Genomic DNA, 22,646 nt, shown 5'->3' on the forward strand with positions numbered 1-22,646 from the left:
TCAGATGGTGCTGATGAGAGGATGACATCTCCTGAATAATTTATTTTAACTGAGAAGATTTGTAGTGCTTAAGTGTCAGCAGAACTCTTCATTTTAGCTCCTTATGAGATGGCTGTGTGTTGTCATTCACTCGTTTGAGCAAGAAGAGGCTTGGCCTGTTTGAGCATGGACTGGATGTCTCTTGTCAACTCAAGCCCCTACCTTGCTCAAGAACTGACAGACTGTTGGTCATAACGCTTTGTAAGCTGCAGGAAGATGTCAAAGGACTCCAAAGGGAAGCTGGAGGTGTTGGAAGCAGCAGTCACTAACAGTTGGATTGCCCCTGCCTTAGGAACAGCGAGCTTTTTCCAGGGTGGAGGATTGAAAGAGGCTGTAATTACTGTCAGCAAAATATTTACAGTAAGCAAGGAAGGGCTGGCTACCTTTAATTCCTGGCAGCAGCTCATTCCTTGGGGGCAATGACTGTATGTACTTGTTCTCAGGAGTAGCTGCTCCCATCCCCCTGTCCAGGGAGATATGACTGATTTGTTGCTGGTCCAGGGGTTTGCACAGGAGGTGACCCAGAAGGAAGGAGAGCAGTTTATATGATCATAATCCTAACACTTCAGACATCTCTGAAGTGTGTTGGAGCTTTGAGAGTACATGCAAATGATATCTAGGTGGAAAAAGGGGATTTGGAGTCAGCTTAGGGGATATTCAGAGTGTGGTTTTTGTCAGCACGCTGGTTTTCATGGCCAGGGCACTGGGGGTTGAAGGCTGGGGATTTTTGCCCTGCTTTATACATGTTGCAATATAGATCAGCTGGGATGTGCAAGAACAAAATATCATTAAATGTGGGTGCCAAGCACAAGTCTCTGGGTTTTGATTCCAGTGTCTTTCATGGGGCTGCTATGACAGGTATGTGGAGCTATGCACTTACTGCACGGGGTATGGCTTTGCAGAGCCAAGGCTTGGTGCACTGCAAGGAAAGCAGGGCCATTGTTTTCTTGTATACATTTAGTGGAAACTGTGGAGAGGGCAGCCTTGCACACAAGCAAACAACCCAAATACCCAAATTCACGCTGACAGAAATCCAATCATGAGGCAGAGATCAGCTCTAGGGGTTTTTATCAGTTACATTCTTGACATCAGTGTTAGAAAGGCCAAGATCATTTCTGTCACGATTATCTAAGAGGTCTCTTCCTCCCTCTTTTGTTTACATAGAAGACATTACACAGAGAGAGACAAATCCTGCTCTCAGCAGTGTGGCTCTGCTTCCTACTCAAGTCAAAGGAAGCTGCTCTGGAGTGATAGAGAACACCATTTGGCCCATACTTTAGGGACACATTTGTCACTGCAAGTGCTGTGCCTGCGCTTCATGCCCTGCACACGACTTGCTCCTGCCCCAAAATTGCTCAGTGCCAATCCACAAACAACTTCTCACTCCTGCTGTCTCACTCTTCTTCCTCTTATTGCTGGTCTTGTTGCTTGCAGGAATATTTCATTGCCTGCCAGTAATTCCTCCAAGTTCCTACCAAAACTGAGTGTAACAGTTGGGATAAGACACAGTCTGTGCTGGAAGAACACAAAATCTGTGCTGGGGAGAGGAAGTGCAGGGACAGAGATCCCATTCTTTCTGGTTTACAGATGAGGTCCTGCAACGTGGAAGGTGAAACTCTGGTGTTCTTGAAGTTGATGCCAAAGCCCATTGATGACTCCCAGCTGGCCAGGGTGTTGTCCCAAACAGCTTCTGACTGATCCATCCTCCTGTCCCTGCTTTAAGGCTTGGACACAGATTCATCCTTCACTCTGAATCTTATCCCCACTTCATGCTAAAGGGACTGGAAACACTTCATTCTTCTGTGTGAGGCTTTTACATAAGGAAGGTTCAAAGTGCTCACACAAAGCGGCTCAATATTGTTCTTCTCATGTTTCAGCTGGGGAAAGCAATGCACAGAAAGGCAAAGTGATGTACCTGAGGTCATACACCAGGCCCGTGTTGGAGGCAAGAGTGGGTTCTCCACGTCCTCCATTCCTTCCCAGCCTCTCTCATAAACCCAAGCAGTAACAAAATGAAACACCAGATTTGGATCTGCATCAAGATCAACCATGGAGTCACTGTGGCTCAGTGGAAACGCTGGAGTCAATGACCTCTGCAAAACTGATGTGGTTTTGCATAATTAAATTCCAAGAAATCATCAAATCCCTCTTAATTATCGAGACTGGAACGAGAGGAGAGAAGAGACAGAGCCTTTAGGTCAAATTCATCTTAATTCATCGCCAGGCCTAGCAAAAATTTGTCTCATGAATAAATATACCCTATGAATCAGTCCAATACATTCTTCCCATTGAAATGAGTTGTCTTCCTGTTTTGTGCTTCATTTTAAAGGGAGGTAATTGAATATGAACTTTCTTCATCTACAGAGAAGCAGCATTCCAAATGAGTAACATAGATGCTAATGCATATATGTGTCTGTGTGGATCTGTTTTGGGCATGGTGCAGACATCTGTGTAGGGCATGTTAGACTGAGGCTGACTTTTCAATAGCTGTTGGAGTGGAGACCAATACTGCTGTCCAACCTGGGGAAAATCCTCCTCGATTCCAGTTCCTTTGTGCATTAGGAATGACTTTCAAATGTTTAAAACTCAATAGCAGTTGCCAAAATCTGTGTTGCCTCCCGGGGAAATGCTTTTCATTTCTTTGGGTTTAGCTTCCAAATATGTGACTAAACTGAAGCTGATGATAGCTAAGGGTTGGTTTTAGGCAGACTGTGAGTCCACACACAAAGTTAGTGCCTGGAGTATGCTCACAGCTATGACCATGCTGGGGCTGGGGCTGTGGAAATGTAACAATATTAGTCATAAAAGAGATTGATCTTTTCCACGTTTCCTGCTGCAGTTGGAGGTGATTCTCTTGTTTTGTTCTCAGTTGTCCTAGTCCTTTGAGTCCTCCTGCCTGAGAATCTCTCCTTGCAATGATCTCACAGCTTCGTGTAGTATGTACATGTCATGGTTGAGTAAGAGGTTTCTTGGTTTCAACCAGAAAAGAAATATATGAAGTCACTAACCAGTGGCTTTTATGAAGGAAGGCTCATACATACCATAAAAGCAACCAGAAGGGTCTCTGAATGAGACATAAAGGGACTAGCTGTGACCAGGGCTGAACTACCAGCTCTTCCTCTTTAAAGACTTTATGTTTTAGTACCCATGAAACAGAAGTGCCCCTGTGCACCTCACTGCCTCTGCCAGCTTCCTCCACCTTTCTTACAACACAATGTGCAGTCTCAGGGTCAGGTAAAGTTGTCTGACCCACGAGGATGTTTCTTGCAGCCCTGTCCCTGCAGCAGCAGTGAAACAACACTGAAGCTGGAAAGCGAGGGACAACACTGCACTGCCTCAAACCCTAAGGAGAGGATGATGACAGTATCGTGCCTGTAAGTTCCAGATGTGAACCGTATGATTGCAAAGCCCTCCTCTCTGTCCTTGTTTAGATTGTCTCTCTCCTAAGCCTCCTCAACATCTGTCTACCCTGAAAGTTCCAATTTCCCTGTGCTCAGTCACATGCAGAGTGTGCTGAGACTGAAAGGTGTTTTGTGCCTCTGATGAAGTGTTTGCTTAGGATTAGGAGCTGTGGTCAATAGAAGCATTAAAAGTGTCTCTGGCCACTGTCCCGTGTCGCAATGGCCTCTTGCTTCCTCTCTCCTGCAGGAGGAAATCCATCTGGTTTGAGTGGCTTTTGTCCTATTCCCTGGACACAAAAGGAATACTGGGCTTTCAAAGATGGAAAGTTATGCAGCAGTGCTAAATATATCAGTGTTTCTTGGGCCTGAACTTAGCGGGGTTGGCCCTTCCAGCAGCGCTTCCAGCACAAGCCGGTGGCGGCGAGTCGGACAGCGAGTGCTCTGGGGGTTTGTTTGGAAGTGGGGAGGTGCATCCCCGTGTAAGGGCAGCAGCTTTGGGGTGCTGGGCTGCCTCTGGGGAGCCTTCCTCCCTGCTGTGGGGCCAGGGCCGTGCGAGGCGTTGGGACGTGTGTCCTCTTCCCGAGAACGATCAAGTTACACGCCTTGAGCTTTGCCATAGTAGCAGAGGAAGGGAGAGTACAAAGGTTATGGAAAACAAAACATTAATTTTCTTGACCAGCTGTGTTACCAGCAAAGTGCAGCTTATTTATACCCACAGCATACTCTTCATAAATCAGATCTGTTCTCCAGCAATGCATTTAATGAGAACTATTAAATTATTTCATCATGTACTCATCGTTACCATCTGATAAAAACCAGCTCTCCCTCCAAGGACCAGGACTTTCCAATTGCAGCTTTTTATGCTGGGGGAAGGAGGTGCAGGGGAAACAAAGCCTTCAGCAGTGTCAGGCGTGTGCTGCAAACGGCTCTGCGGGCACATCGTGTCGCGAGGATCGAGCGCTCGCCCAGACCCGCCTCGGAGTCTCGCAGCTGTTAATCAGGGAGATGGGCTGCTGAGGTGAATAGCCCTTTGCTTTTATGTAATAGTAGGAAACACCCGGTGCTGATCTCACCTCTGTGGGCCAGTGTAAGTCAGAGCAGTGCCAGCCCAGGTGGGTGTCCCTGCCAGGGCTGCATGAGGCTGCACCCAGCTCAGCACACAGCTCCCGGCATCCACACACGGGCCCTGAGCGGCTCCTGAGCCTCTAACAACAGAACACCATTGCTGTTTGTGTGAATCTAAGCCCAAGGGACAGAACCCAACGCAGCATGGTATCCAGGAGGCTCCCCGGGCCGTCTGGGTGACCCCGAGGGCTCGTTCCCCATGGGAGGGCACGAGCAGGGTGACGCAGATCTACCCACAGCTGCCATGCTGTGCAGGGCCCTGCGAGGGCTCCCCTGCCAAGGGCATACCTGAGCATTAGAATCAGGGGGATGACTAATTTATGTGAGAAGGTTTTCTATGAATCAGTGAGGAGGGCATTGCTGCCCAGAGGCTTGCCCCTCTTGAAGTGTTTAATTGCTACTCAGAGGCTGGATTCTGCAGCTCTCATTCTCTGACACTTTCTGTGGCTGTCAATACAAGTGGAGAGGCTCATGCTTTGTAACAAAGATGTTTATCTTGCCCGAATCTGTGGGAAGCTCTAGGAGGCTGTCCTTTCTTACTGCATGGCTTTAATGGGGTAAACAGTTGCTGTTACTTAGTTTCCAGCCAGATTTTTTGAATGAGGGCTGGGAGGAGGATGCCTTAACTAATCCTTTGGGAAAGTGGCTTGGATTCTGGCTTGTTGTTTTGGCTTTGGATCTAAATAGCATCCTCTAGATTCAGACTAGTGAAACTCAGGTCCAAACGTTGCCTTACTTTTCTGTATCTCTCTGATGGGTAAACTTTCTTCCTCCAAGTGACTTGCCCCATTATCCCAAGTGAAGTTGTTGCCAGCCTCTGCAGCTTGCCTCTGCCAGTATGCCAGGGCATCAGCAGTCTGTGAGTATCTGTGAGCCAGCTTAAATAGTGTTTAATTCCTCCTGTGAATTAATGTGTGGCAGTGGCTACTGGGGAGGTAGCCACTATGCTGACATGTGAAGGGCTGCCATAGGATACCAGCTTCCATTAGCCATGGAGGCTAATGACTTCAAATCAGATTACAGTGATGTAGGCAGTTAGCTTCAGAAACTCTAAATGGTCACAGGCTGGATGGAAGGCTTTTCCAAAGTGCTTAGTCCTGGGCAGAAGATAAAAGTCTTCCAGCAAACCTGTCTGGAGCATCACTAACACACCTTTTTACTTCTAAAGTCTGGACAATTGGCTTTTGGAATTAGGGAATAAGTTGAAATCCCTGTGGCCAGGACTGAGACAGATGCCATTCAAAGTCAGAGTGTGCAGATTGCCTCTAGCAATCACCTATAGTTACGTTGTGTGGTTTTGATTTTGCAGAATGTCCCACGTTGGTTACAACTAGAGTTAAAACCAAGGGCACAACAGAGGAGCTGCTCTCCCAGGCCACACGTCTGCCTTTTCCTTTGGGTTTTTTTCTTGGTTGTTTGCTTGTTTGTTGTGTAACATTTTGAGGCTGGCTCATGCTAACCTGGTTGCCATCCACCTAAATCTTTCTCCAGTAAATACCTCTCTTCACCTTGAGGGTGTTATTTCCTGTGGCTCCCATCGGGTGGGAAACAAGAGGCACCTGCTCTGGTGTCCTTGCCCACAGCGCCTCGGGAACTTGTCTTAATATTAATGAATAATCAAGTGTAGGTCACTAACAACCACATTGTATCAGAGTCCATATCAAAAACACATTATCTAGAAACCCGGGGCTCTGAGTAGAGGCATGTGGCAAACACACACCCCTGGGGCACCCAGGAACCCAGTACTGCCCAAGGGAGAAGTGTCCAGCGGGTATCATCTCCATGCTAAAAGCAGCGTGGTACTTGTAGAGCCTAGAGTTCATTTTAGTGATGTTTAATTGGGCAAAAAGTAGAAGTGTAAAAAAGGGATGAAGGCAGAGGCAGAGCACAGGAAAACATTCCTACACCAGAATATCCAAAGTAACCGAGAGACCTCCTAAATGTTGGACAGAACCCAGCTCTGGTGATGTCAGAGGGCTGCTGGAAAATATAGGTGGGTTTACTTTTTACTTTTCCCTCAGCATTGTAGATCATAAGGGAAGGTTGGAAAATGACTTCTTGAAGTGTAACCAAAGTGAAGGGTCATGCGGGTGGCAGCTGCCAGAGCTGTGGTTCTTAGGATTTACACAGCCTGTGGGATTTCGGATTTGCACAGCCCGTGGGTTTTCACCTCCTCTTTGGAAGCTGAGACAATATTTTGTTAGGTTTTGCAGCAGAAGGATACCTTGACAGTGCTTTTTTCAATGCTTTTTCTTTATGTTGAGGTCCTTCAGCCTGGGCTGCAGTTAGCACTCTTCCTCTGGTTTTACCCACTCTTGTGACCCGTAAGAGGATTTGACACTTGATTTTACAGAGCAGTGAAGTTGGCTGCTGTGCTTTGTTATGAGTCAGGACCCAGGCTTTGAGGGGATGTGGAGGAAAGTATGCTCCCACCCAACTTACACTGGGTTGTAGCTCTTCTGGTGGCACACATGCATCTTTTCCTTCTTTTTCTTTCATATGACATTGAAAACCACAGGAGGATGTAGAAAGGAGGCACAGGTGGGGCTTGAAGGTTGGAGGAAGCACCTTGTGTTTGGGAGTGAAAAATTGTCATGGGTGTATTTGGATGGGGATATTGGTCAGCTGCAAACAAGGAAGGTTAACAGTTATGTCCTGTCCCACTGCTGTGTTAGGTCACTGCAGGACATCTTTAACTTGTACTGACTAGCTGTTAAATTGAGATCTGTGCAGTCATAAAACCTGCAGAGCGTTGCATACGTAGTCAGCCACTTAAAGAGCTTGCACCAAGCACGTGCCGTGTTCTCGAATGTTCTTTGCTTTCTCAAGACATGCCCATTTCTACAGACTTTGGACAACTGCAGGATGCCTCTCTGTTTCCATCCAAAAATAGGAGTGAGGTCTGGAGGAAGATTTTCCATTAGCTGCAGGTAGTGATTTATGGTGGGAAAGCAACAGGCAATTAAACCACTTACGCTGCTGAGCGTTAATGTATAGAGCTGTAAGTTAGAACATTTCCTTTAATGTTCTACTTAATGAAGATGAAGTCTCTCTCTTTATGATCTAGTAAAGTCCTTTCCACACAAGGGCTTAAGTGGTACCTTTCAGAAACGTGTTACATACCCACATAGCACACACACCTCCCAAGCCTACATTCCAAGCTACTGCTTCATTGCAGGCTGGGAAAAACCAGCAGGAAGCATTGAGTGGCCTCCACAGATTGCTCTGTGCTGTCTTGAATACGATTCGAAAGGGATTGGGTTTGTTGAGTTGTTTTTAACCTCATAGACAAATATCCCCACCCTATGATGCCTCTCAAGAATTGAGCAATATGTGCAGAGAATATTCTTGGCTGTGCCACCTGCAGGAGTATTTTAAGTAGAAGATTTTCTCAAAGGTATCAAGCATGCTATGTAAATAAACTTCATTTCAAGCCAGGCTGAGTTACAGAAGCAACTGGCCCGCAGCTAAAAGCAGCATTATGAGCCTTTCATTCTCTGAAGGATTGCTCTTCACTTGAGGTTGGTACAAAAAGAGGAAACTAAACTCAAGAGAAATGCTCAGATACAGCAAATACTAGAGATATTGTGAAAGTAAAGCAGACTCCATGCAGGTGTTTGTGTTTATTTGAGCTTTTTCCTCCTCTGTTTTAAAAGCAAGTCTTTTTTAATCAATTTAATATTTAAGAAGTGTACCGAGTTCAGCTTGATCCTGAGAAACACTAAGTGCTGTCCCTGAGCAGATAGTACAGCAGTGGGAGTGGGGCTGCTGCAATAGCCTTTGTGGTGCTTTGAGGCCATCATTTGAAATGCAGTTCTGCAGCTCTGTGCTCTCCCATGACTTGCAGATTCTTTCAGTTTTCCCTTGGGAGGGATCAAGTACCTGCAATGGAAAGTTCTTGCGTTGCACTGGAGGTGTCATTCCTCCTGGGCCCTCTTTTCTCTCACAGCCCTTCTGGGCCCTTTACAGAGCCTGATGGTTGGCTTTTAAGGTCTTGAAGCTCCTGAGGAACTGACTCAGAACCCACCTTAGTGTTGTGAGGATGAATGTGTCAGGCTCTGAAGCAGAGTGGTGGTGCCTGGTGCCATTGTTGTGAGCGTGCTGTGTCCAGAACACAACCTGTCACGGCAGAGCCCTGATGGGTTTGTGGTTTCAGGCTGTGGTTTGCACATGTGAATAACAGCCAGCAGGAAGCTGCCATGGGATGTATCTAGTCAGTCCCACCCAACCTAATGTAAAGAAGCTATTTGGAGGTTTTATTAGCCATCCTATTTATGAAAGTGGTGTCAGGGGAGGAATGGAGAAGGTGGTGCTGGAGGCTGGGCAAATTCAGCACGGGATGCAGACCTTACCTGTGCAGAGCTGATGGACTGCAGCACCCTGAGCTGAAACTGAGACTCTCAACTGTTTTACTGCTCAAACCCACCTATTCATCACTCTGTTGTTTCAAACTTGGGGTTATTTAGAGCAAATGTAGAGCAAAAATCCCCATTGACTTGACTGGGACTAGGTATTTAACAAAACTCTTGGAAGACTTCATCGAGGCCAGGGGTCTGTGCTGAGTCTGTGCTACATAAGTGTTGTAGCACACAGCAAGTTGGACCTACCAGCAGCCTTCATCTGAGGAGCTGCAACTCCAAGCTGGAAGGAAGTGGATATAAACCTTGGAGTGTTCTCCTGGTCCAGGCAGAGGGCTGAGCGCCAGGAGCGCTGGGGATTTAATCCTTAACACTAACAATGTCAGCTTAGCATACTTCCCGTAATCCATTCTTAAGCACAAATGGAGATGTGGTTTGACACCTTGAAAAATGTGCTAACTGGCTTTCCTCAGCCCTCCCGTGTCCTGCCTGGTGCGAGGCCCGGCTGGAAGAGAGCCAGGGGGAGAAGGAAGACGCCGCGGCCGTCCCCGCTGCCTCCTGCCCGCGGCAGTCAGTGTGTTTCCAGGGCAGCGGGGCTGCACCTTTCCTGCTGCACTTCCAAAGGCCCTGAGATACTTGGATGAAGCACAGTCCATAAATGCAGCATGTCATCGTTCTCTGAGCAGCTTCCCATCTTTGTGAACGTAATCACCAGAGGACATCCTGCGTTTCTGTGGAGGGAGGGAGCCTAGCCTAAGATCCCCATTGGCAAGTAAAAGAGAAAAGGGATCCAATGTGGGCTCCTTACTGCAGGTCTATACAGGATTCTATTGTTTTCTGATGGATTTAGGAGCTCCTGCAGTAGCCCAGCAGTGCAGGCACGTGGCACAAGGCTTGCTTTACCTGATCACTTGCTCATTGCCAGGCAGGCCTGCTTTTCTCCTTGATGAAACAGAGCAGAAGGCAAAGCTGCTGATCAGCTCCATCACTCCAAGCAGCTGAAGTGGGCTCTGAAAAAGAAACAGCTCTGAGGGCTGACAGCTTTGAGGAGTTGTATGCCAGAGGAGCAGAAAGAGCTGCTGTCTGGGTGAGATGTGTGGAGCCATTTTCCTTGCTCATGCAATCGCTGCTTTTATAACAGCCACTGGCAGAGGCTGGAAGGAGCTCAGAATAATCCATGGAAATGTTATTTAAGAGAAGGTAATGATCTTCTAAGAGAAGCTCAACATCAGCAAGTGAAGGCTGCATCGCTGTAGGTGCCATGCAGGTAGAAAAGGCTGTTTGCTTGTCCAAAAGCTCGTTGCCTGTATGCCAGTGGTGCTGTATGGATGCATCTATAGGTGCACAGATACTGGTAAAAATATTTCCCAGGCAAATGAAGCCTCATCTCCTTGGCACCGTGGCCACAGACATGAAGGTAGGCAGACACTCACAGCATGCAAACTTCCAAAGAGAAGATCATCAAGATCTCATTTGCAGAATGGCTTAAGCAAATGAGCCCTAATTTGGAATAACTGTAGCAACGTTTCTGCTTTAGAAGGGGCAGAAGTTTGAGCTCTGCATACTCAGGTGCCTCTGAGCCCTTTCAGAAGGCACAAATAACACACTGGCTCAAAGCTGAGGCTGAGCTCTTGCTGGTTAGTCCAAATGTGTATTCAACTCTGTTTATATAGGAGCATGTTTAGGAACAGGTGGGTTCCTGACATCCTTGAGCCTAGTGAGGATGTAATATTCCTACCTGGTGTGGGAGAGGGAGAAAAAGTCAGACAGAGACCCCGTGGAGTCGTCCAGCTGTGCCAGGGTTGCTGCGTGACAGTGGCATTGCCTTCTCTGGGCTGAGCAGCTTTGCAGCCAAAGATGGAGAGTGTGACTTCATTTTCCAGTGTAGGTGCTTTTTTGACTTCTCACATGACAAAGGTTTTGGAGCAGGGAGGTGCTGGTTCCCAACCCAGGCGTGAATTGGCCTTCTGTCTGCTTGTGTTTCCTGGGAGTGGCACGGCTATCTCAGGTTCATTCTCCTTTGAAATGAAGATGGATTCAGTGAGCACCATCTGAAAACAAACATTCTTCTCCTTAGGGCAGCTCAAATTCCCCTTTGGTGAGAAACAGACTTTAAATGCTGCAATTTCAGCCTAATACTTTTAAAATGGAACTTCTCCAAACAGCATTTGTGAGGGCTTCTTTCTTTTGTAACCTACAAAGCTCCTTTCTTGCTGATGTCTGGATCTACTGGAGCTCTGTGACTGAAGTCTCCACGCCATGCTTGGCAAACACACAAGCCAGCATTCATTTCACATGTTTCATATGGATTGTGTAAGCAGTGTATTAAAGAAAAGCAATGAAATATTCTCTCAGGTTAAGGTCTTTAAAGGTGCCTAACAGGGTAAGGTGCCTGAGCTCCAGTGAGCTTCAAATTCAGCCCTTTCCCACTCTCATGTAATATGAAGTCCCATCACTAGCTGGTGCATCAATTGCATTTAAGATGCACATCTGTTTGTGTGTATATGCACAGGGAAAATATTTATACCCAAGTTCTTTCTCAGAGGCATTTAAAATGATTTTCTACTGACTTGAGTAAAGTCATTTGGCAAAGCCATGCAGGTCATCAATAATTAATCCAAGCAGGCAGAGCTGAGTCTCACAGCGCCTGCAAACACCCTGTTAGACTGGATAGTTTGGCAAAGCAAGGGCAGCTCTCAGATTTTCTCAGCAAACAGCAAATGTGCATTTAACTTTGGAGGGGGAGGGAGACCTGCTTTTATGGAAACCAGCTGTGCAGTACTTGTTTCCATATGCACAGTGCAGAGCTGCTGATCCCTCAGTCCATCCCCATCCAACCTTGGGCTGTTGCACTTACACAATCACACCTGGCACATTCAGTTCATTTCTACCCTGTGCTCACAGGCTGCAGTAATGCAAGAGGCAGGATTCCTCTTGGTTAACTTTATCGAAACTTCATCCAGACAATAGACTAGATTCATTACACTTAACCCTTGCTGTTGAAGAATTCATTCTAGGGTATCTGTTTCAAGTAGTAGGAGTAGTTTCATCAGTAGGGAAAAAAACCTCTTCCAGAGGATATTTCCTATGCAGACTAGTTATCTAAGAAGGAGGGATGAACATGGGATGAATACCCTTCCACTTCCCCTCAGAGGGACCTGTCTGTCCTGAGGAAGAGGCTCATGGAGAGGTTCAGGTGACTTGAACCTGTGGCTGGGCACTGCCTCTCGCTTTTGGACAGACAACACTGGGTGAAAGGGATCTGTGCCAGCATGACAGGGGACACCCAGGTGACCAAGGGCTGAGTGAGCAACTCTGTGGAGGCAGAAGCATTTTATGTTCTCAGCAGTTTATCTGTTTCCTCTAGCTGTATTGGTTGGCCTAACACAGTGTGTTGTTACCAGTACACATCCTTACCAGTACACATCCTCACTGTCTGCCAGGAGGCTGAGGATGGCAGTCACAAATGCAGTAACCCTCTTCCACCTGAGCCTTCTCTGAGGAGTCTGATCAAGTGTCCATCATCCCAAGTACAGAGCAAGACTGGCTTCTGAGCCCTGATGGCTTAATGGGCTGCCCAGGGAGGTGCTGCAGTCCCCAACCCTAGAGATAGTCAAAAGATGCATAGTTGAGGTGCTGAGGGATACGGTTTGGTTTAGTGACGGGCCTGGCAGTGTGAGGTGACTGGTCGGAGTCCATGATCTTAAAGGTCTTTTCCAACCACAATGATTCTGTGATTCCATTAAACCTTTGGATTCGGGGTTGGATGGGACCACAGCAGGTCCCAGCTCAGAGCTCACACGATGCCTTCAGAGAAGGGAGCAGAAGGGGCCGGTTGAGCATCCCACCATGCTTACGACCATCGGGTTCCAGCTCTCCTTGCAACACCAGCCGTCCCCAGGCCACCTGTGTTCAGGGACAAACAGGCTGGGAACCAGCCCAAAAACAGAGCAGGGGTGTGTGCTGCTCCCTCTCCTGCTGAACTGCTTTGGTTTCAGAAGATGAGTGAGCTCTGCAGCTTTGACAAGGAACATTGCTGCCCAGATGCCTCAACACCAGCGCTCTGCTTGTTTAAATATTTGTTCAAACCAGCTTGACTTCCCAGTGCATTGTTGCAGGAGGGGTTTTGGAGGCGGTGGAAAGAAGTCAGTTCTCATAAAGTCTCATGCTCTGCTGTAATCCTGAGAGCATTTAGGCAGCAGAACCCACCTCTATCCCAGGGGCAGCACTTCATAGCAGGTCTCCCTGTCGCTATCTTGTGTTTCTTCATGCCTGTTTCTTACTTCAGATGAATCTGTGTATGTCCTATCCACGGGCCATACAAAGACTTTCAGGACTTTTAATCTCCAAAGCTCCTAGTCTGGTCTGTTCACATGTGCTGAATTTCCTGAGAGAGAACATAAAATAGAGATGGGTGGAGGAAAGCAGCTGCCTGTGTCATCTGCTTGCTCAGCGCTGTCTGCGCAGAGTATCCTGCAGAAAGGGCAGGGATTGGGATCATTCAAGGGATAATTTACAACCAGTGTGAGCAAAGGTTGTGCCTGTGAGGTTTTGGAGGTGTTTGTGCTGACCCTCTCCCAAGCTTTCTGTGTAATATCCATGGAAGTTGGCCACTGCCACCCTTCAGCTTGTGCTCTGACCTGGCCACCACCGCTCCTTGTGCTTCTTCATTTTGATGCAGCCCCACTTGCTCTCCCTGAACCTGCAGTTGTGATCACCATTTCTGATCTCCTCCTTGATGAGATGTCCTGCATCAGATCTCAGCACTGCCAATGTCAGTTTAAAAAAGCCCTGATGGAAAGCCAGATGGAAGCTGGTAGAGCAAACACCAGCAGATGCCAAGCACTCCCCTCTTTGAGCCCTACCAGTGCTCTCAGCATCCTCTTCTAGGCAGTTATGTCTGGGATTGTGTCTCTGAGCTCATTATTTAGAGCATCACCGTGCAGCCAACTGATTAAAAACAAACCAATTATCACAACACTCCAAAGGAAGTCTCCAGCACAGGTACATTTGAAAAGCACACCCGGGAGGTGGTTTGAAATGCAGTAAACCAAAACCAGAGGGAACATTTGCCAGCATCTGCCAAGGTTGTGTGGGGCTTTTTGGTAATTTATGTGGAAATGTAACTCTCAATCCCCTCAGTCTCACTATTCTCCTATATGTTGAGGTGTATTGCCTGGTGTACTCAAGCTGGTGTATTCTGCTCAGTTAAAGCTGTGGCAGTTTAATGTAAACAGGAACAATCGAGGTAAGCCCACAGACTTCCTTCAGGTGTTAGCAAACAATTTGGCTGTTAATTTCTGCCTGTTTGTGGATGCTGGAATTTCAATGAAGTGCAATTAAACACAATTAGCTGTGTGTGTAGTTCTGGGAGGCAAGAGGAGAGCAGTGGAGGTTGCTGGAAGTCTAACATGGGTTTGATTTCCTGGAGCTGTGGCAGGCCTGTCAGCCAGGAGGAGATGGCATGGCAAAGTCTCTAGAGGCCTCTGACTTCTGCAGCAATGTAGAAGGCATCCTCAGCTGCATGGCTTCTGGTTAGCAGTTTCTGTTGGTGGTGTCTCCCATAACATCCTCATGGGAAAGCTCAGGCAGTGTGGCTTGGATGAGTGGATGTGAGGTGGATGGAGAGCTGGCTGAATGACAGAGCCCAGAGGTGATGAACAACAGGAGAGAGTCGAGTTGGAGGCCCGTGGGGTTCCACAGGGGCTGGTTCTGGGGCTGGTCTTACTCATCAACAACCTGGATGAGGGGACAGAGGGATCCTCAGCAAGTTGCCTGCTGGCACCAAACTGGGGGGACTGGCTGATTCACCAGAGGCTGTGCTGCCGTTCAGTGGGATCTCAACTGGCTTGAGAGCTGGGCAGAGAGGAACCTCCTGAGGTTCAACAAGGACAAGGGCAGAGTCCTGCAGCTGGGGAGGAACAACCCCCTGCACCAGAACAGGCTGGGGGTGACCTGCTGGAGAGCAGCTCCAGGAGAGTGACCTGGGAGTGTTGGTGGGCAGCAAAGAAACATGAGCAGCAAGGTGCCCTCATGGGCAAGAAGCCAGTGGCATTCTGGGGGGCATTAAGAGGAGGATGGGGCCAGTCTTTTTTTTTCTGCAGTGCCCAGTGACAGGACAAGGGGTAACAGGCACAAGCTGGAACACAAACAGTTCCCCTGGAACACAAGGAGCAAGTCCTTTGGTGCTGAGGTGAGGGAGCCCTGGCCCAGGCTGCCCAGGGAGGGTGTGGAGGCTCCTTCTCAGGAGGTTTCCAAACCCACCTGGACACGTTCCTGTGCCCCCTGAGCCAGGGGAACCTCCTTTAGCAGGGGGCTGGGGCTGGAGGAGCTCTGCAGGGCCCTTCCAGTCCCCACCATGCTGGGATTCTGTGTCCACCTCTCCAAGCAAAAGCATCTTTCCCAGTGATGGCAGCAAAGCAAAGGAAGGTGCTGGCTGCTTTGTGAGGGAAACCCTCTGCCCTGGGCCACATGTGTGCCATCACAGTAACTCTGCAAAAGCTTTTTGAAGTTAAAACCTCTCTTCCCATTGCAGGGAGATTTGTCTGTGACTTGAGATTTGGGGTCCTGGTATGGGAGCTGCTCCAGCACTGGGTGTGTTTAGTGGCTTTGGTGCAGGTTTGTCTCTCATTGGAATGTCAGGAAACGTGCTCCAGAGCCATTCATCAGCTCTTATCTGTGCTGCCAATCATCCAGATTTATTTGGGTTGGCGTTGGCCAAACTCATTAAACTGCACACTCACAAAAAGAGAGTTTCACTTGTGCCACTGAGTAAAATTATTGCATCTGTCTAAAGCAACTAGCAAAGGTTACAGTGTCTGTTTACATTCCTCATCAAGAAAATCTTATTAAACTCCGTCTCACATATTTTACAGCCGTGGTAAGAGCCCCTGAAGAGTACGCTGTCAGGAGAAATGGTTTCAAGCCTTTTTTGTCTCATTTTATGCTGCAGGACTAGATGCTGTTTCACTGGGGAGTTAGTGGGAAGTCTGTGTGGTGACACAGAGAGATCCCTTGTGCAAACAGAGCCTGTGGGATGGGGTTTGCTCTCTCACAGACAGCTGTGCTGCTGGGAAGGTCAGCGATCGTGGGACACAGTGCTACAGACCAGCTTTGCCAAGGGACAACAGCTCTGTACGCTGGAATGGGAGGGTGTTGGTCTTTCCCAAATCAACTCTGGTGTCTTGCTTTGGCCCTGTGTGATGTTTTTCCTACCCACCCCTATTTTAAAGCACTATGCAATAGCTAATGTTAACCTGTGATCAATCCCCATCCGCTCTTGTGCTTTGAAGTCAAGTCTCAGCAGGTCTCAGGGTGAGCTGGAATCCTGGGGCTGTTTCTGTCCCTGTGGCCATGATTATCCACATTGGCTACCTCCACTTAGACTTTTATCTGCTAAATATTTTGTCCACACAGTAATCCAGCTGTTTCCTTTTCGTTCTCTGTATGTTTTGTTGGAAATGGGTGTGAGTGAGGCGCGGAGGGAGATTCCACCAGGTGTGTGAAGTTTCCAAGGGCAGCACAGCGTGAGGCTTTGGTGCTCCCTCCTTGCTCCTGGAGTGATGCTGCCTCCCAGCTCAGCAAGACACCTCTGGCACCAGCCACATGTTCACAGACATTCTGCAGCTCCAGTTCCTCCCCTGTGACAGAGCCATTCAGAGCCATCTGCCAGCAGCATCTGATGCCCATCTCGACCCACAGACTAACCCCAGAATCCCAACTGGTTTGGGAAAGGAAAGGGTTCATAGAATCTTACCATACAATCACAGAATGGTTTAGGTTGGAAGGGACCTTAAAGATCATCCAGTTCCAACCCCCTGCCATGGGCAGGGACACCTTCCACTAGTCCAGGTTGCTCCAAGCCCCATCCAGCCTGCCCCTGAGTTAACTCAAAGTCTGTGGTTTTCAGGGCATCCTTCACACCATCCCCATGAGTTCTCTTTTCTGCATCTAACTGCTGCGTTCACTTGGAAGGCTCAGAGCAGTTCCAGCAAAGGGCTGTGCAGCCCAGCATAGATCCTTTCATCCCTCTCAAATGTTCCACTGCATCAGGGTGAACTGTTGAGAAAATTCCATGGCAGGCTGGGGCAATTCCAGAGCATTCCTGACAGCTGAGTCAGGTTAGGGAATTCAGCTTGACAAGCTGACCAGGCCTGTGGTGGACACCTGGCCCAGGCAGTAAATGAAACTTCTTACTCTTGCAGAAGCTGATTTTTCACTGTCCTTTGTGATCACCAGGAGGAAGCCATCACTTTCTGCTAGTCAGCAGCCCTGATACCATGCTGGAGCTTCTCTTACAAAGTGACTGAGGGAAGAGTTAAACTAGCAGAGGCAGTGTTCTGCAGCACCCTGCTGCTTCCTTGCTGTCTCAGCCTGAAGCATCAATCTGAACTAACCAGTTTAGTATGGGCTGAGGACCTGGCTCCAAGCACATGGAGCTATGCAGAGCTGCTCAGCTTCTGCAGCACTGACGGTGATAAATGGTCCTGGGGAGAGGAGGATGTTCAGTCATCTCCTGAGGAGGATGTGATGGACATGAGTAACTCCTGAGCCTCAGGACCCCTGTTCACATCACATCGTGCTAAAGATACTTCACAGCTCAGTGTGTTGGGTGGCTTGTTCTTTCCTGACATTGCCCTGCATGCAGAAGGGCAGGCACAGATCATGTGTCCCCAGAGGGTCCCTTTGCTAAGCCACTTCTTTCCCTGACCACTCCATATACCAGCAAGGTGGCCACCAAGAGACAATGCAGAAATCCAGTGCCACATGTCACAGCTGTCCCAGACAGCTTGGGCTGGAAAACCTTCCTGTGTGCACGTGGGGCTCAGCTGCTCCAAGGCCTCCTGCTTGCCTGAAGAGAAGTGCTTCCCAAGGCTGTAGTTGATTTGTCACCAGTGAGTTTGTGCACTGGCCAAGACTGCTGACAGCTCAATATTCAGCTACAGAATGTAATTTTCTGTCATTTTGATTTATGTTCTTCCCTGCAACCAGAGCCCCTGTAAGAAAAAAAACCCAAACAAATCGGAAGGACTTTATCTAGAAGTTGGCTCAGGGAGTTTATGCTGCAACTGACCTTGCAAATTCAAGAGATTTTTAGATGAGGTTTTTAATTTCTTGGGGGAAAAAAATCTGGTAAAAAGTAAACTCCACTGAGTTTTGGGACCTGCTGTTGTGATGTCTGCCATGCAAAAAGGGTCACTGTCACCAAAAGAGAAGCCAAGCAGAAACCAAGAGAGCAAGATCTGCTCTTGGCTGAGGTTTGCACCTGCAGCCAGTGGCTCTGTCCGGGGAGGCTGACACATCAAAGCAATGCCCAGGATACTGGGACTGAGCTCCAGAGCTCTGTGCTCCAAAACTCTCAGGAACTGGGGGGTTCTCCTGGAAAACAGCCCAAATCCCCTGGGGAGAGGCTGATGTAGGACCGTGGTCTCTGTTCCCTTTGGATGGCAGCAGAAGGGCTCATCCTGCAGTATCTTGGGTTGCCCAGAGCTTTTATTGCAGAGCTCTCTCTCCTTCCTCATTTTTGGCACCCAGACTTGGGCTCCTGAATGGTTCTGCTACATTTGGAGCATTACTTCTTGGCCTTAGTGTTTGGGGATTATTGCTTGCAGTTTCCTTTCAACAGATGCTTAAAAGAGCAATACTGAGAGAGGGGGGGAAAGAACTCATCACTCGGCTGTTTGTGTGAGCTACAAAGCATTCTGTGAGACAAAGGAAGGGGCCACATGAAACAGCTCTTGGGGTGGCACTGACAGGAAGAAAAACTCCTCAGCACAGCCCTAGGAGAAGGCAAGAGACCAGGGAAGTGTGTTTTATTCCAGTTGTCTGCTTTCCTACAGAGTTCAGACTTTCCCCTGACTCAGTGGCCAAGGGCATCTAGGTAATGTAAGACATGTGCCATGTCTCAAAAGTATGACTCCCACTTGAGGAGTTGCCAGCTGTAGGGTGTCAGACTGCAAAGCAGCAGAGAGGAAATCGGGCTCAGATGAGTAGGAGGGGTGCAGCAGATCAAAATGAAGCCCATGCCCACAGCAGCGGGCCTGGGAAGCACGTGTCTGCCCTGGAGCTCAGGTGGGTTGGAACACTAACCCCACTTTGTTCATTACCTTTTAAAATCTCCACTCAAATGAAGGATTATTGCCAAGAAATGGGTGTTTTTACCACACCTCCCCCCAGAGGTACTCCTGCATTCATAAATCCTCTTGGTTACATCAGGGAGTGGGCAACCATCAGCACCAAAGGTATGGGCACCTTCTGGATTTATACTTGCTTTATATTTGAAGGGTTTTCTCCACTGTAGGTTATGTCTTGCTTTACCTTCAGAGATCTAAATCATACCCTAGATAGAACCTCCCACCTTTGAAGTAAGGTGCTTTTCTGATAGCCAGCACCAGTGCAGAGCCCATTGCACGGAGCCATCGCCCTCCTGCCAGACGTGGCTTTGCAGGTGGCACAGGGGAAGCTGAATAGCAGGGCCTTGTATCTTTTCCTGGTTGCAAACTGGAACTGGGCAGCAAGGTTGGTCTCAGGCAGCATGGACTCCTGAAAGAGGAGCTCGTGTGCTGAGACGTGAGGAGCGTGGCTGAAAAACAAACAGAAAGGAAATAGCCCTGGGGAGCTTCAGGGCTGGAGCTGAAGAAATCATTTGGTACTTGTACAGACAAGGGCTGACCAAATTCCACATGTCATTAATAATAATATTGATCATCTCTGCATCTGATGGGAAATGCATCTTCCCCATGAAGGAGATGGCCCGTGCTAAAGACAGGTTTGGCCTTTACAGGGAGCAACAGAGATGGGAGGTGGGCATGAGGCTCTCATCCCTTTCCCAAGTGCAGGCCATGAAATGTATAAAAGACATATGTTTTCTCTTCAGCAGCTGTTGGGTCTCTCAGCCCAAGAGCCATGACAGGGCTACAAGGTCTGGAAACTTTCTGCCTCCCCCCTCTGCCCTATTGCCCCTCAGTGAGGCTGCTGAGTCAGCAGAACAGGGTGTTGTGCCTGTGCCTCGTTAGGCCAGTACCTCTAATTACCTCATTGGCAAGAACTGGCTTCAAGCAGCTGTGCTTGTGGTATCTGAAAACTCCACTGTTGGACTTAGAAGGTGGTGGTCCTGCAGAATGAAACCCTGTGACAGAGGCTCCCCATTCACTGAAGCTGTGTGCAGGCCTGGGCTGGAAAGGAGTTCTTCTCTTTACCTATTTCTAGGTAAACCATGGAGAGTAATTCTGTGCAGAGCTCTGTGGGGTGCTGTGTGTGCAGTGTGCTGCCAGCCATCCCCGTGGGTGCTGCTGTTGCCTGAGGTGCCCTGCAGAATGCTGTGCATTCACTTGGATGGGCTGGTTAACGATGCCCATCGTCTTCCATACAGGGCTTTGCAGTTTTGCCCAGGGAGGAATGTGTGCCCCAGGCTCAGCAAGGGTGCTGCAGCTGGTTTGGGTGCCTGTCCTGCCTCAGCCATGCTCTCTCGTCTCCTTTGCAGGCCCTGTGATGAGAACCATCCCCAGGTGAAGCCTGATGCCTACGTGGCCAACCTGGCTGAGGCCGTGGATCTTCTCCTGCAGCAGCTGTGACCCCGTGGGAGGGATAAGGATGGGGATGGAGCCTCCTGGGGCCACTCCATCCTTGCCCACCCCTCACCCACCCTCACACAGGGGGTGAGTGAACATCCGTGTTCCTAAGTATTTTGTGTAACAGTACTAAAATGATCTACTGACCCCATCAAAGTGAGGGCCAAACCTTCATCGTGTGTTGAATGGCCTCCTCTTGGGGCCCTGTCCCTGCCAGGCTCATGCTGAGCCGGGGCTGAGCCTTCCCTGCTCCAGGGGAGCCCCAAGGGCGATGCTGGGGGACTGTACCCCCTTTAACTCTGCTCACACCAGCCCAGAGGTCCCTGGGTGGGATGGGGGATGGCTCTGAGGGGTGATGGAGTTCCACCAAGCCCTGGGCTGGGATGCACCAACTCTGTGGGGTCTGTGTGTGCCTCCCACAAGAAGCCTGGGGAGGGGACAGCCCCTGCTCCCTCAGCCAGCGCGTGCCGTGTTCCTGCCGTGGTCAGCCCCGGGACAGGGCTCAGCAATCCAGGAACTGTGTGACAATATGGAAGAACCACTGTCCTGTGGGGAATAAACCTCTCAGTGCTGGCAGCGATGCTCAGAGCACCTGAAATGCTTTTCTCCTGGCTGGAATAAGCTGGCAAGGGCCATGGGGCCAACGGGCTTTCCCTTCTCTCCGTGGGGGTGTCGCAGGCAGACAAGGCTGGGGGGTAACACGAGCTTCTGTGATTGCCAAACATTCCTCCAGTTCTTCTGATACCAAAACCAGCCAGGCACAGTGTTCCCTGGTGGCTGGAGCCACCTCAATGGGACAGACCCAGTCTGCTCACTGATCTGCACCAGCACCCTGTGCCCACCAACCACCCACCACATCTGCTCAGCCTCAGCTCAGCCCCATCCTGCTGCCAGGGAGCACTCAGAGACCTGGGGGTGGGGGAGTGCTCACTTCATCATGTTCTCTGCTCCAGGGAGAGCAGGAGCTGCCCACCTTCACTGGCTCTCACATGGGTCATCTTTTCACAGGCAAAAGTCCTTTTTTAATCATCCCTGAGCAAAACCTCTGGGCAAGATTTGGTGCTTTAGACTGAGGTGGCACGAAACCATTTGGGCTTTAACCTCCAGGGGTGTGTTCTACACCTACACTCAGGCCTCTGGCTGCATTCAGCTACTGCTTTCTCCCTTTGCAAGAGGGAAGCAAAGAACTCCAGGTGTGTTTCCAGCAGTCCCAGCAGCTGGTGCCAGCTGTGGTCACTGACGGACAAGTGATGGAGCTGCCAGACAACATTGGGCCCTGTTGGGTTTGTCACAGCCCCCAGCTGAGCTGCACGGCATCCCCTGGGGCCACTAGGACAGAGGGGGCTGGAGCCCACAAAATAGATGACAAAATAGAAACCACATCTGGGAAACTGATTCCTTGGGTCTGCTTTTGCCTCTCTGTCCTCTGGGTAGTGGTTCAGCCCGTGCTGCCCACCCAGGCGAGTTTTGGGGCTGTGACACATCACTCTGAGAGGCTCTTTTATCCTGTAATTCTTCCTTTTCACTGGAGTACACTGAGCCTGTCACTTCAATCTGATTAAGTTTATGCAGATAAACATCCTGCCATGTGCCATGAAACTCTTTAAACTGTTTCCTCGCTGAAGGAAGCGCAGCCGTTTTCCTTCCTGGGCTACAAAGGCTGGAGGGAGGGATCACCTCTCTTCCCCAGGGGTTCATTTAACACCCTGGGTGCCCTGGCCCTGCTGTGGGCTCCCGCCTTGCCTGAGATCACGTCTCATTTTGGGACATCATCTCAGTCCTTAAACACAAAGCTCAGGGTGCTCCTTGGCTCTCCACTGTTGGTTTGCATTTCGCTGTTTCCCCTTTGGCTGCGTTAGAGCTAAATAACAGAGTTTGAGGCAGGAGCCAGATGCATCACGTCCTCCTGCATCTGGACATCGCAAAATGCCTCTTTTGCAGCTGCAACTTGAAGCTGGGTCACCCTTAATGCTTCTAACAAGGATGGAGGGGCCCAGCCAGGTGCTTTCCCAACCCACACCTGTGCTTGGGATGCCTCCCCCCTTCCCCATGACCCACGAAGATACCAAGGAGCTGCAGCCAGACCCCCTCCAGCAGAAGAGAGGCACACGGGGGCTCCCACATCCACACCCAGCTCTGCCCCATCGAGCCCC

General features: G+C 49.3%; 1 protein-coding gene across 1 annotated transcript in view; it reads left to right on the top strand.

Annotated features, from left to right (window-relative positions):
- Nucleotides 1-21,913, top strand: part of LHPP (phospholysine phosphohistidine inorganic pyrophosphate phosphatase) — a 79,091-nt gene extending 57,178 nt beyond the window's left edge. The window contains exon 7 of the mRNA XM_062001456.1: nt 20,406-21,913. Coding sequence (XP_061857440.1) covers nt 20,406-20,496 — 91 coding nt within the window. The 3' untranslated portion in view covers nt 20,497-21,913. The remainder of the gene's footprint in view (nt 1-20,405) is intronic.
- The last annotated feature ends 733 nt before the right edge of the window (nt 21,914-22,646 follow it).

This window comes from Colius striatus, chromosome 8 (genome assembly GCF_028858725.1).
Source record: "Colius striatus isolate bColStr4 chromosome 8, bColStr4.1.hap1, whole genome shotgun sequence".
Lineage (NCBI taxonomy): Eukaryota > Metazoa > Chordata > Aves > Coliiformes > Coliidae > Colius > Colius striatus.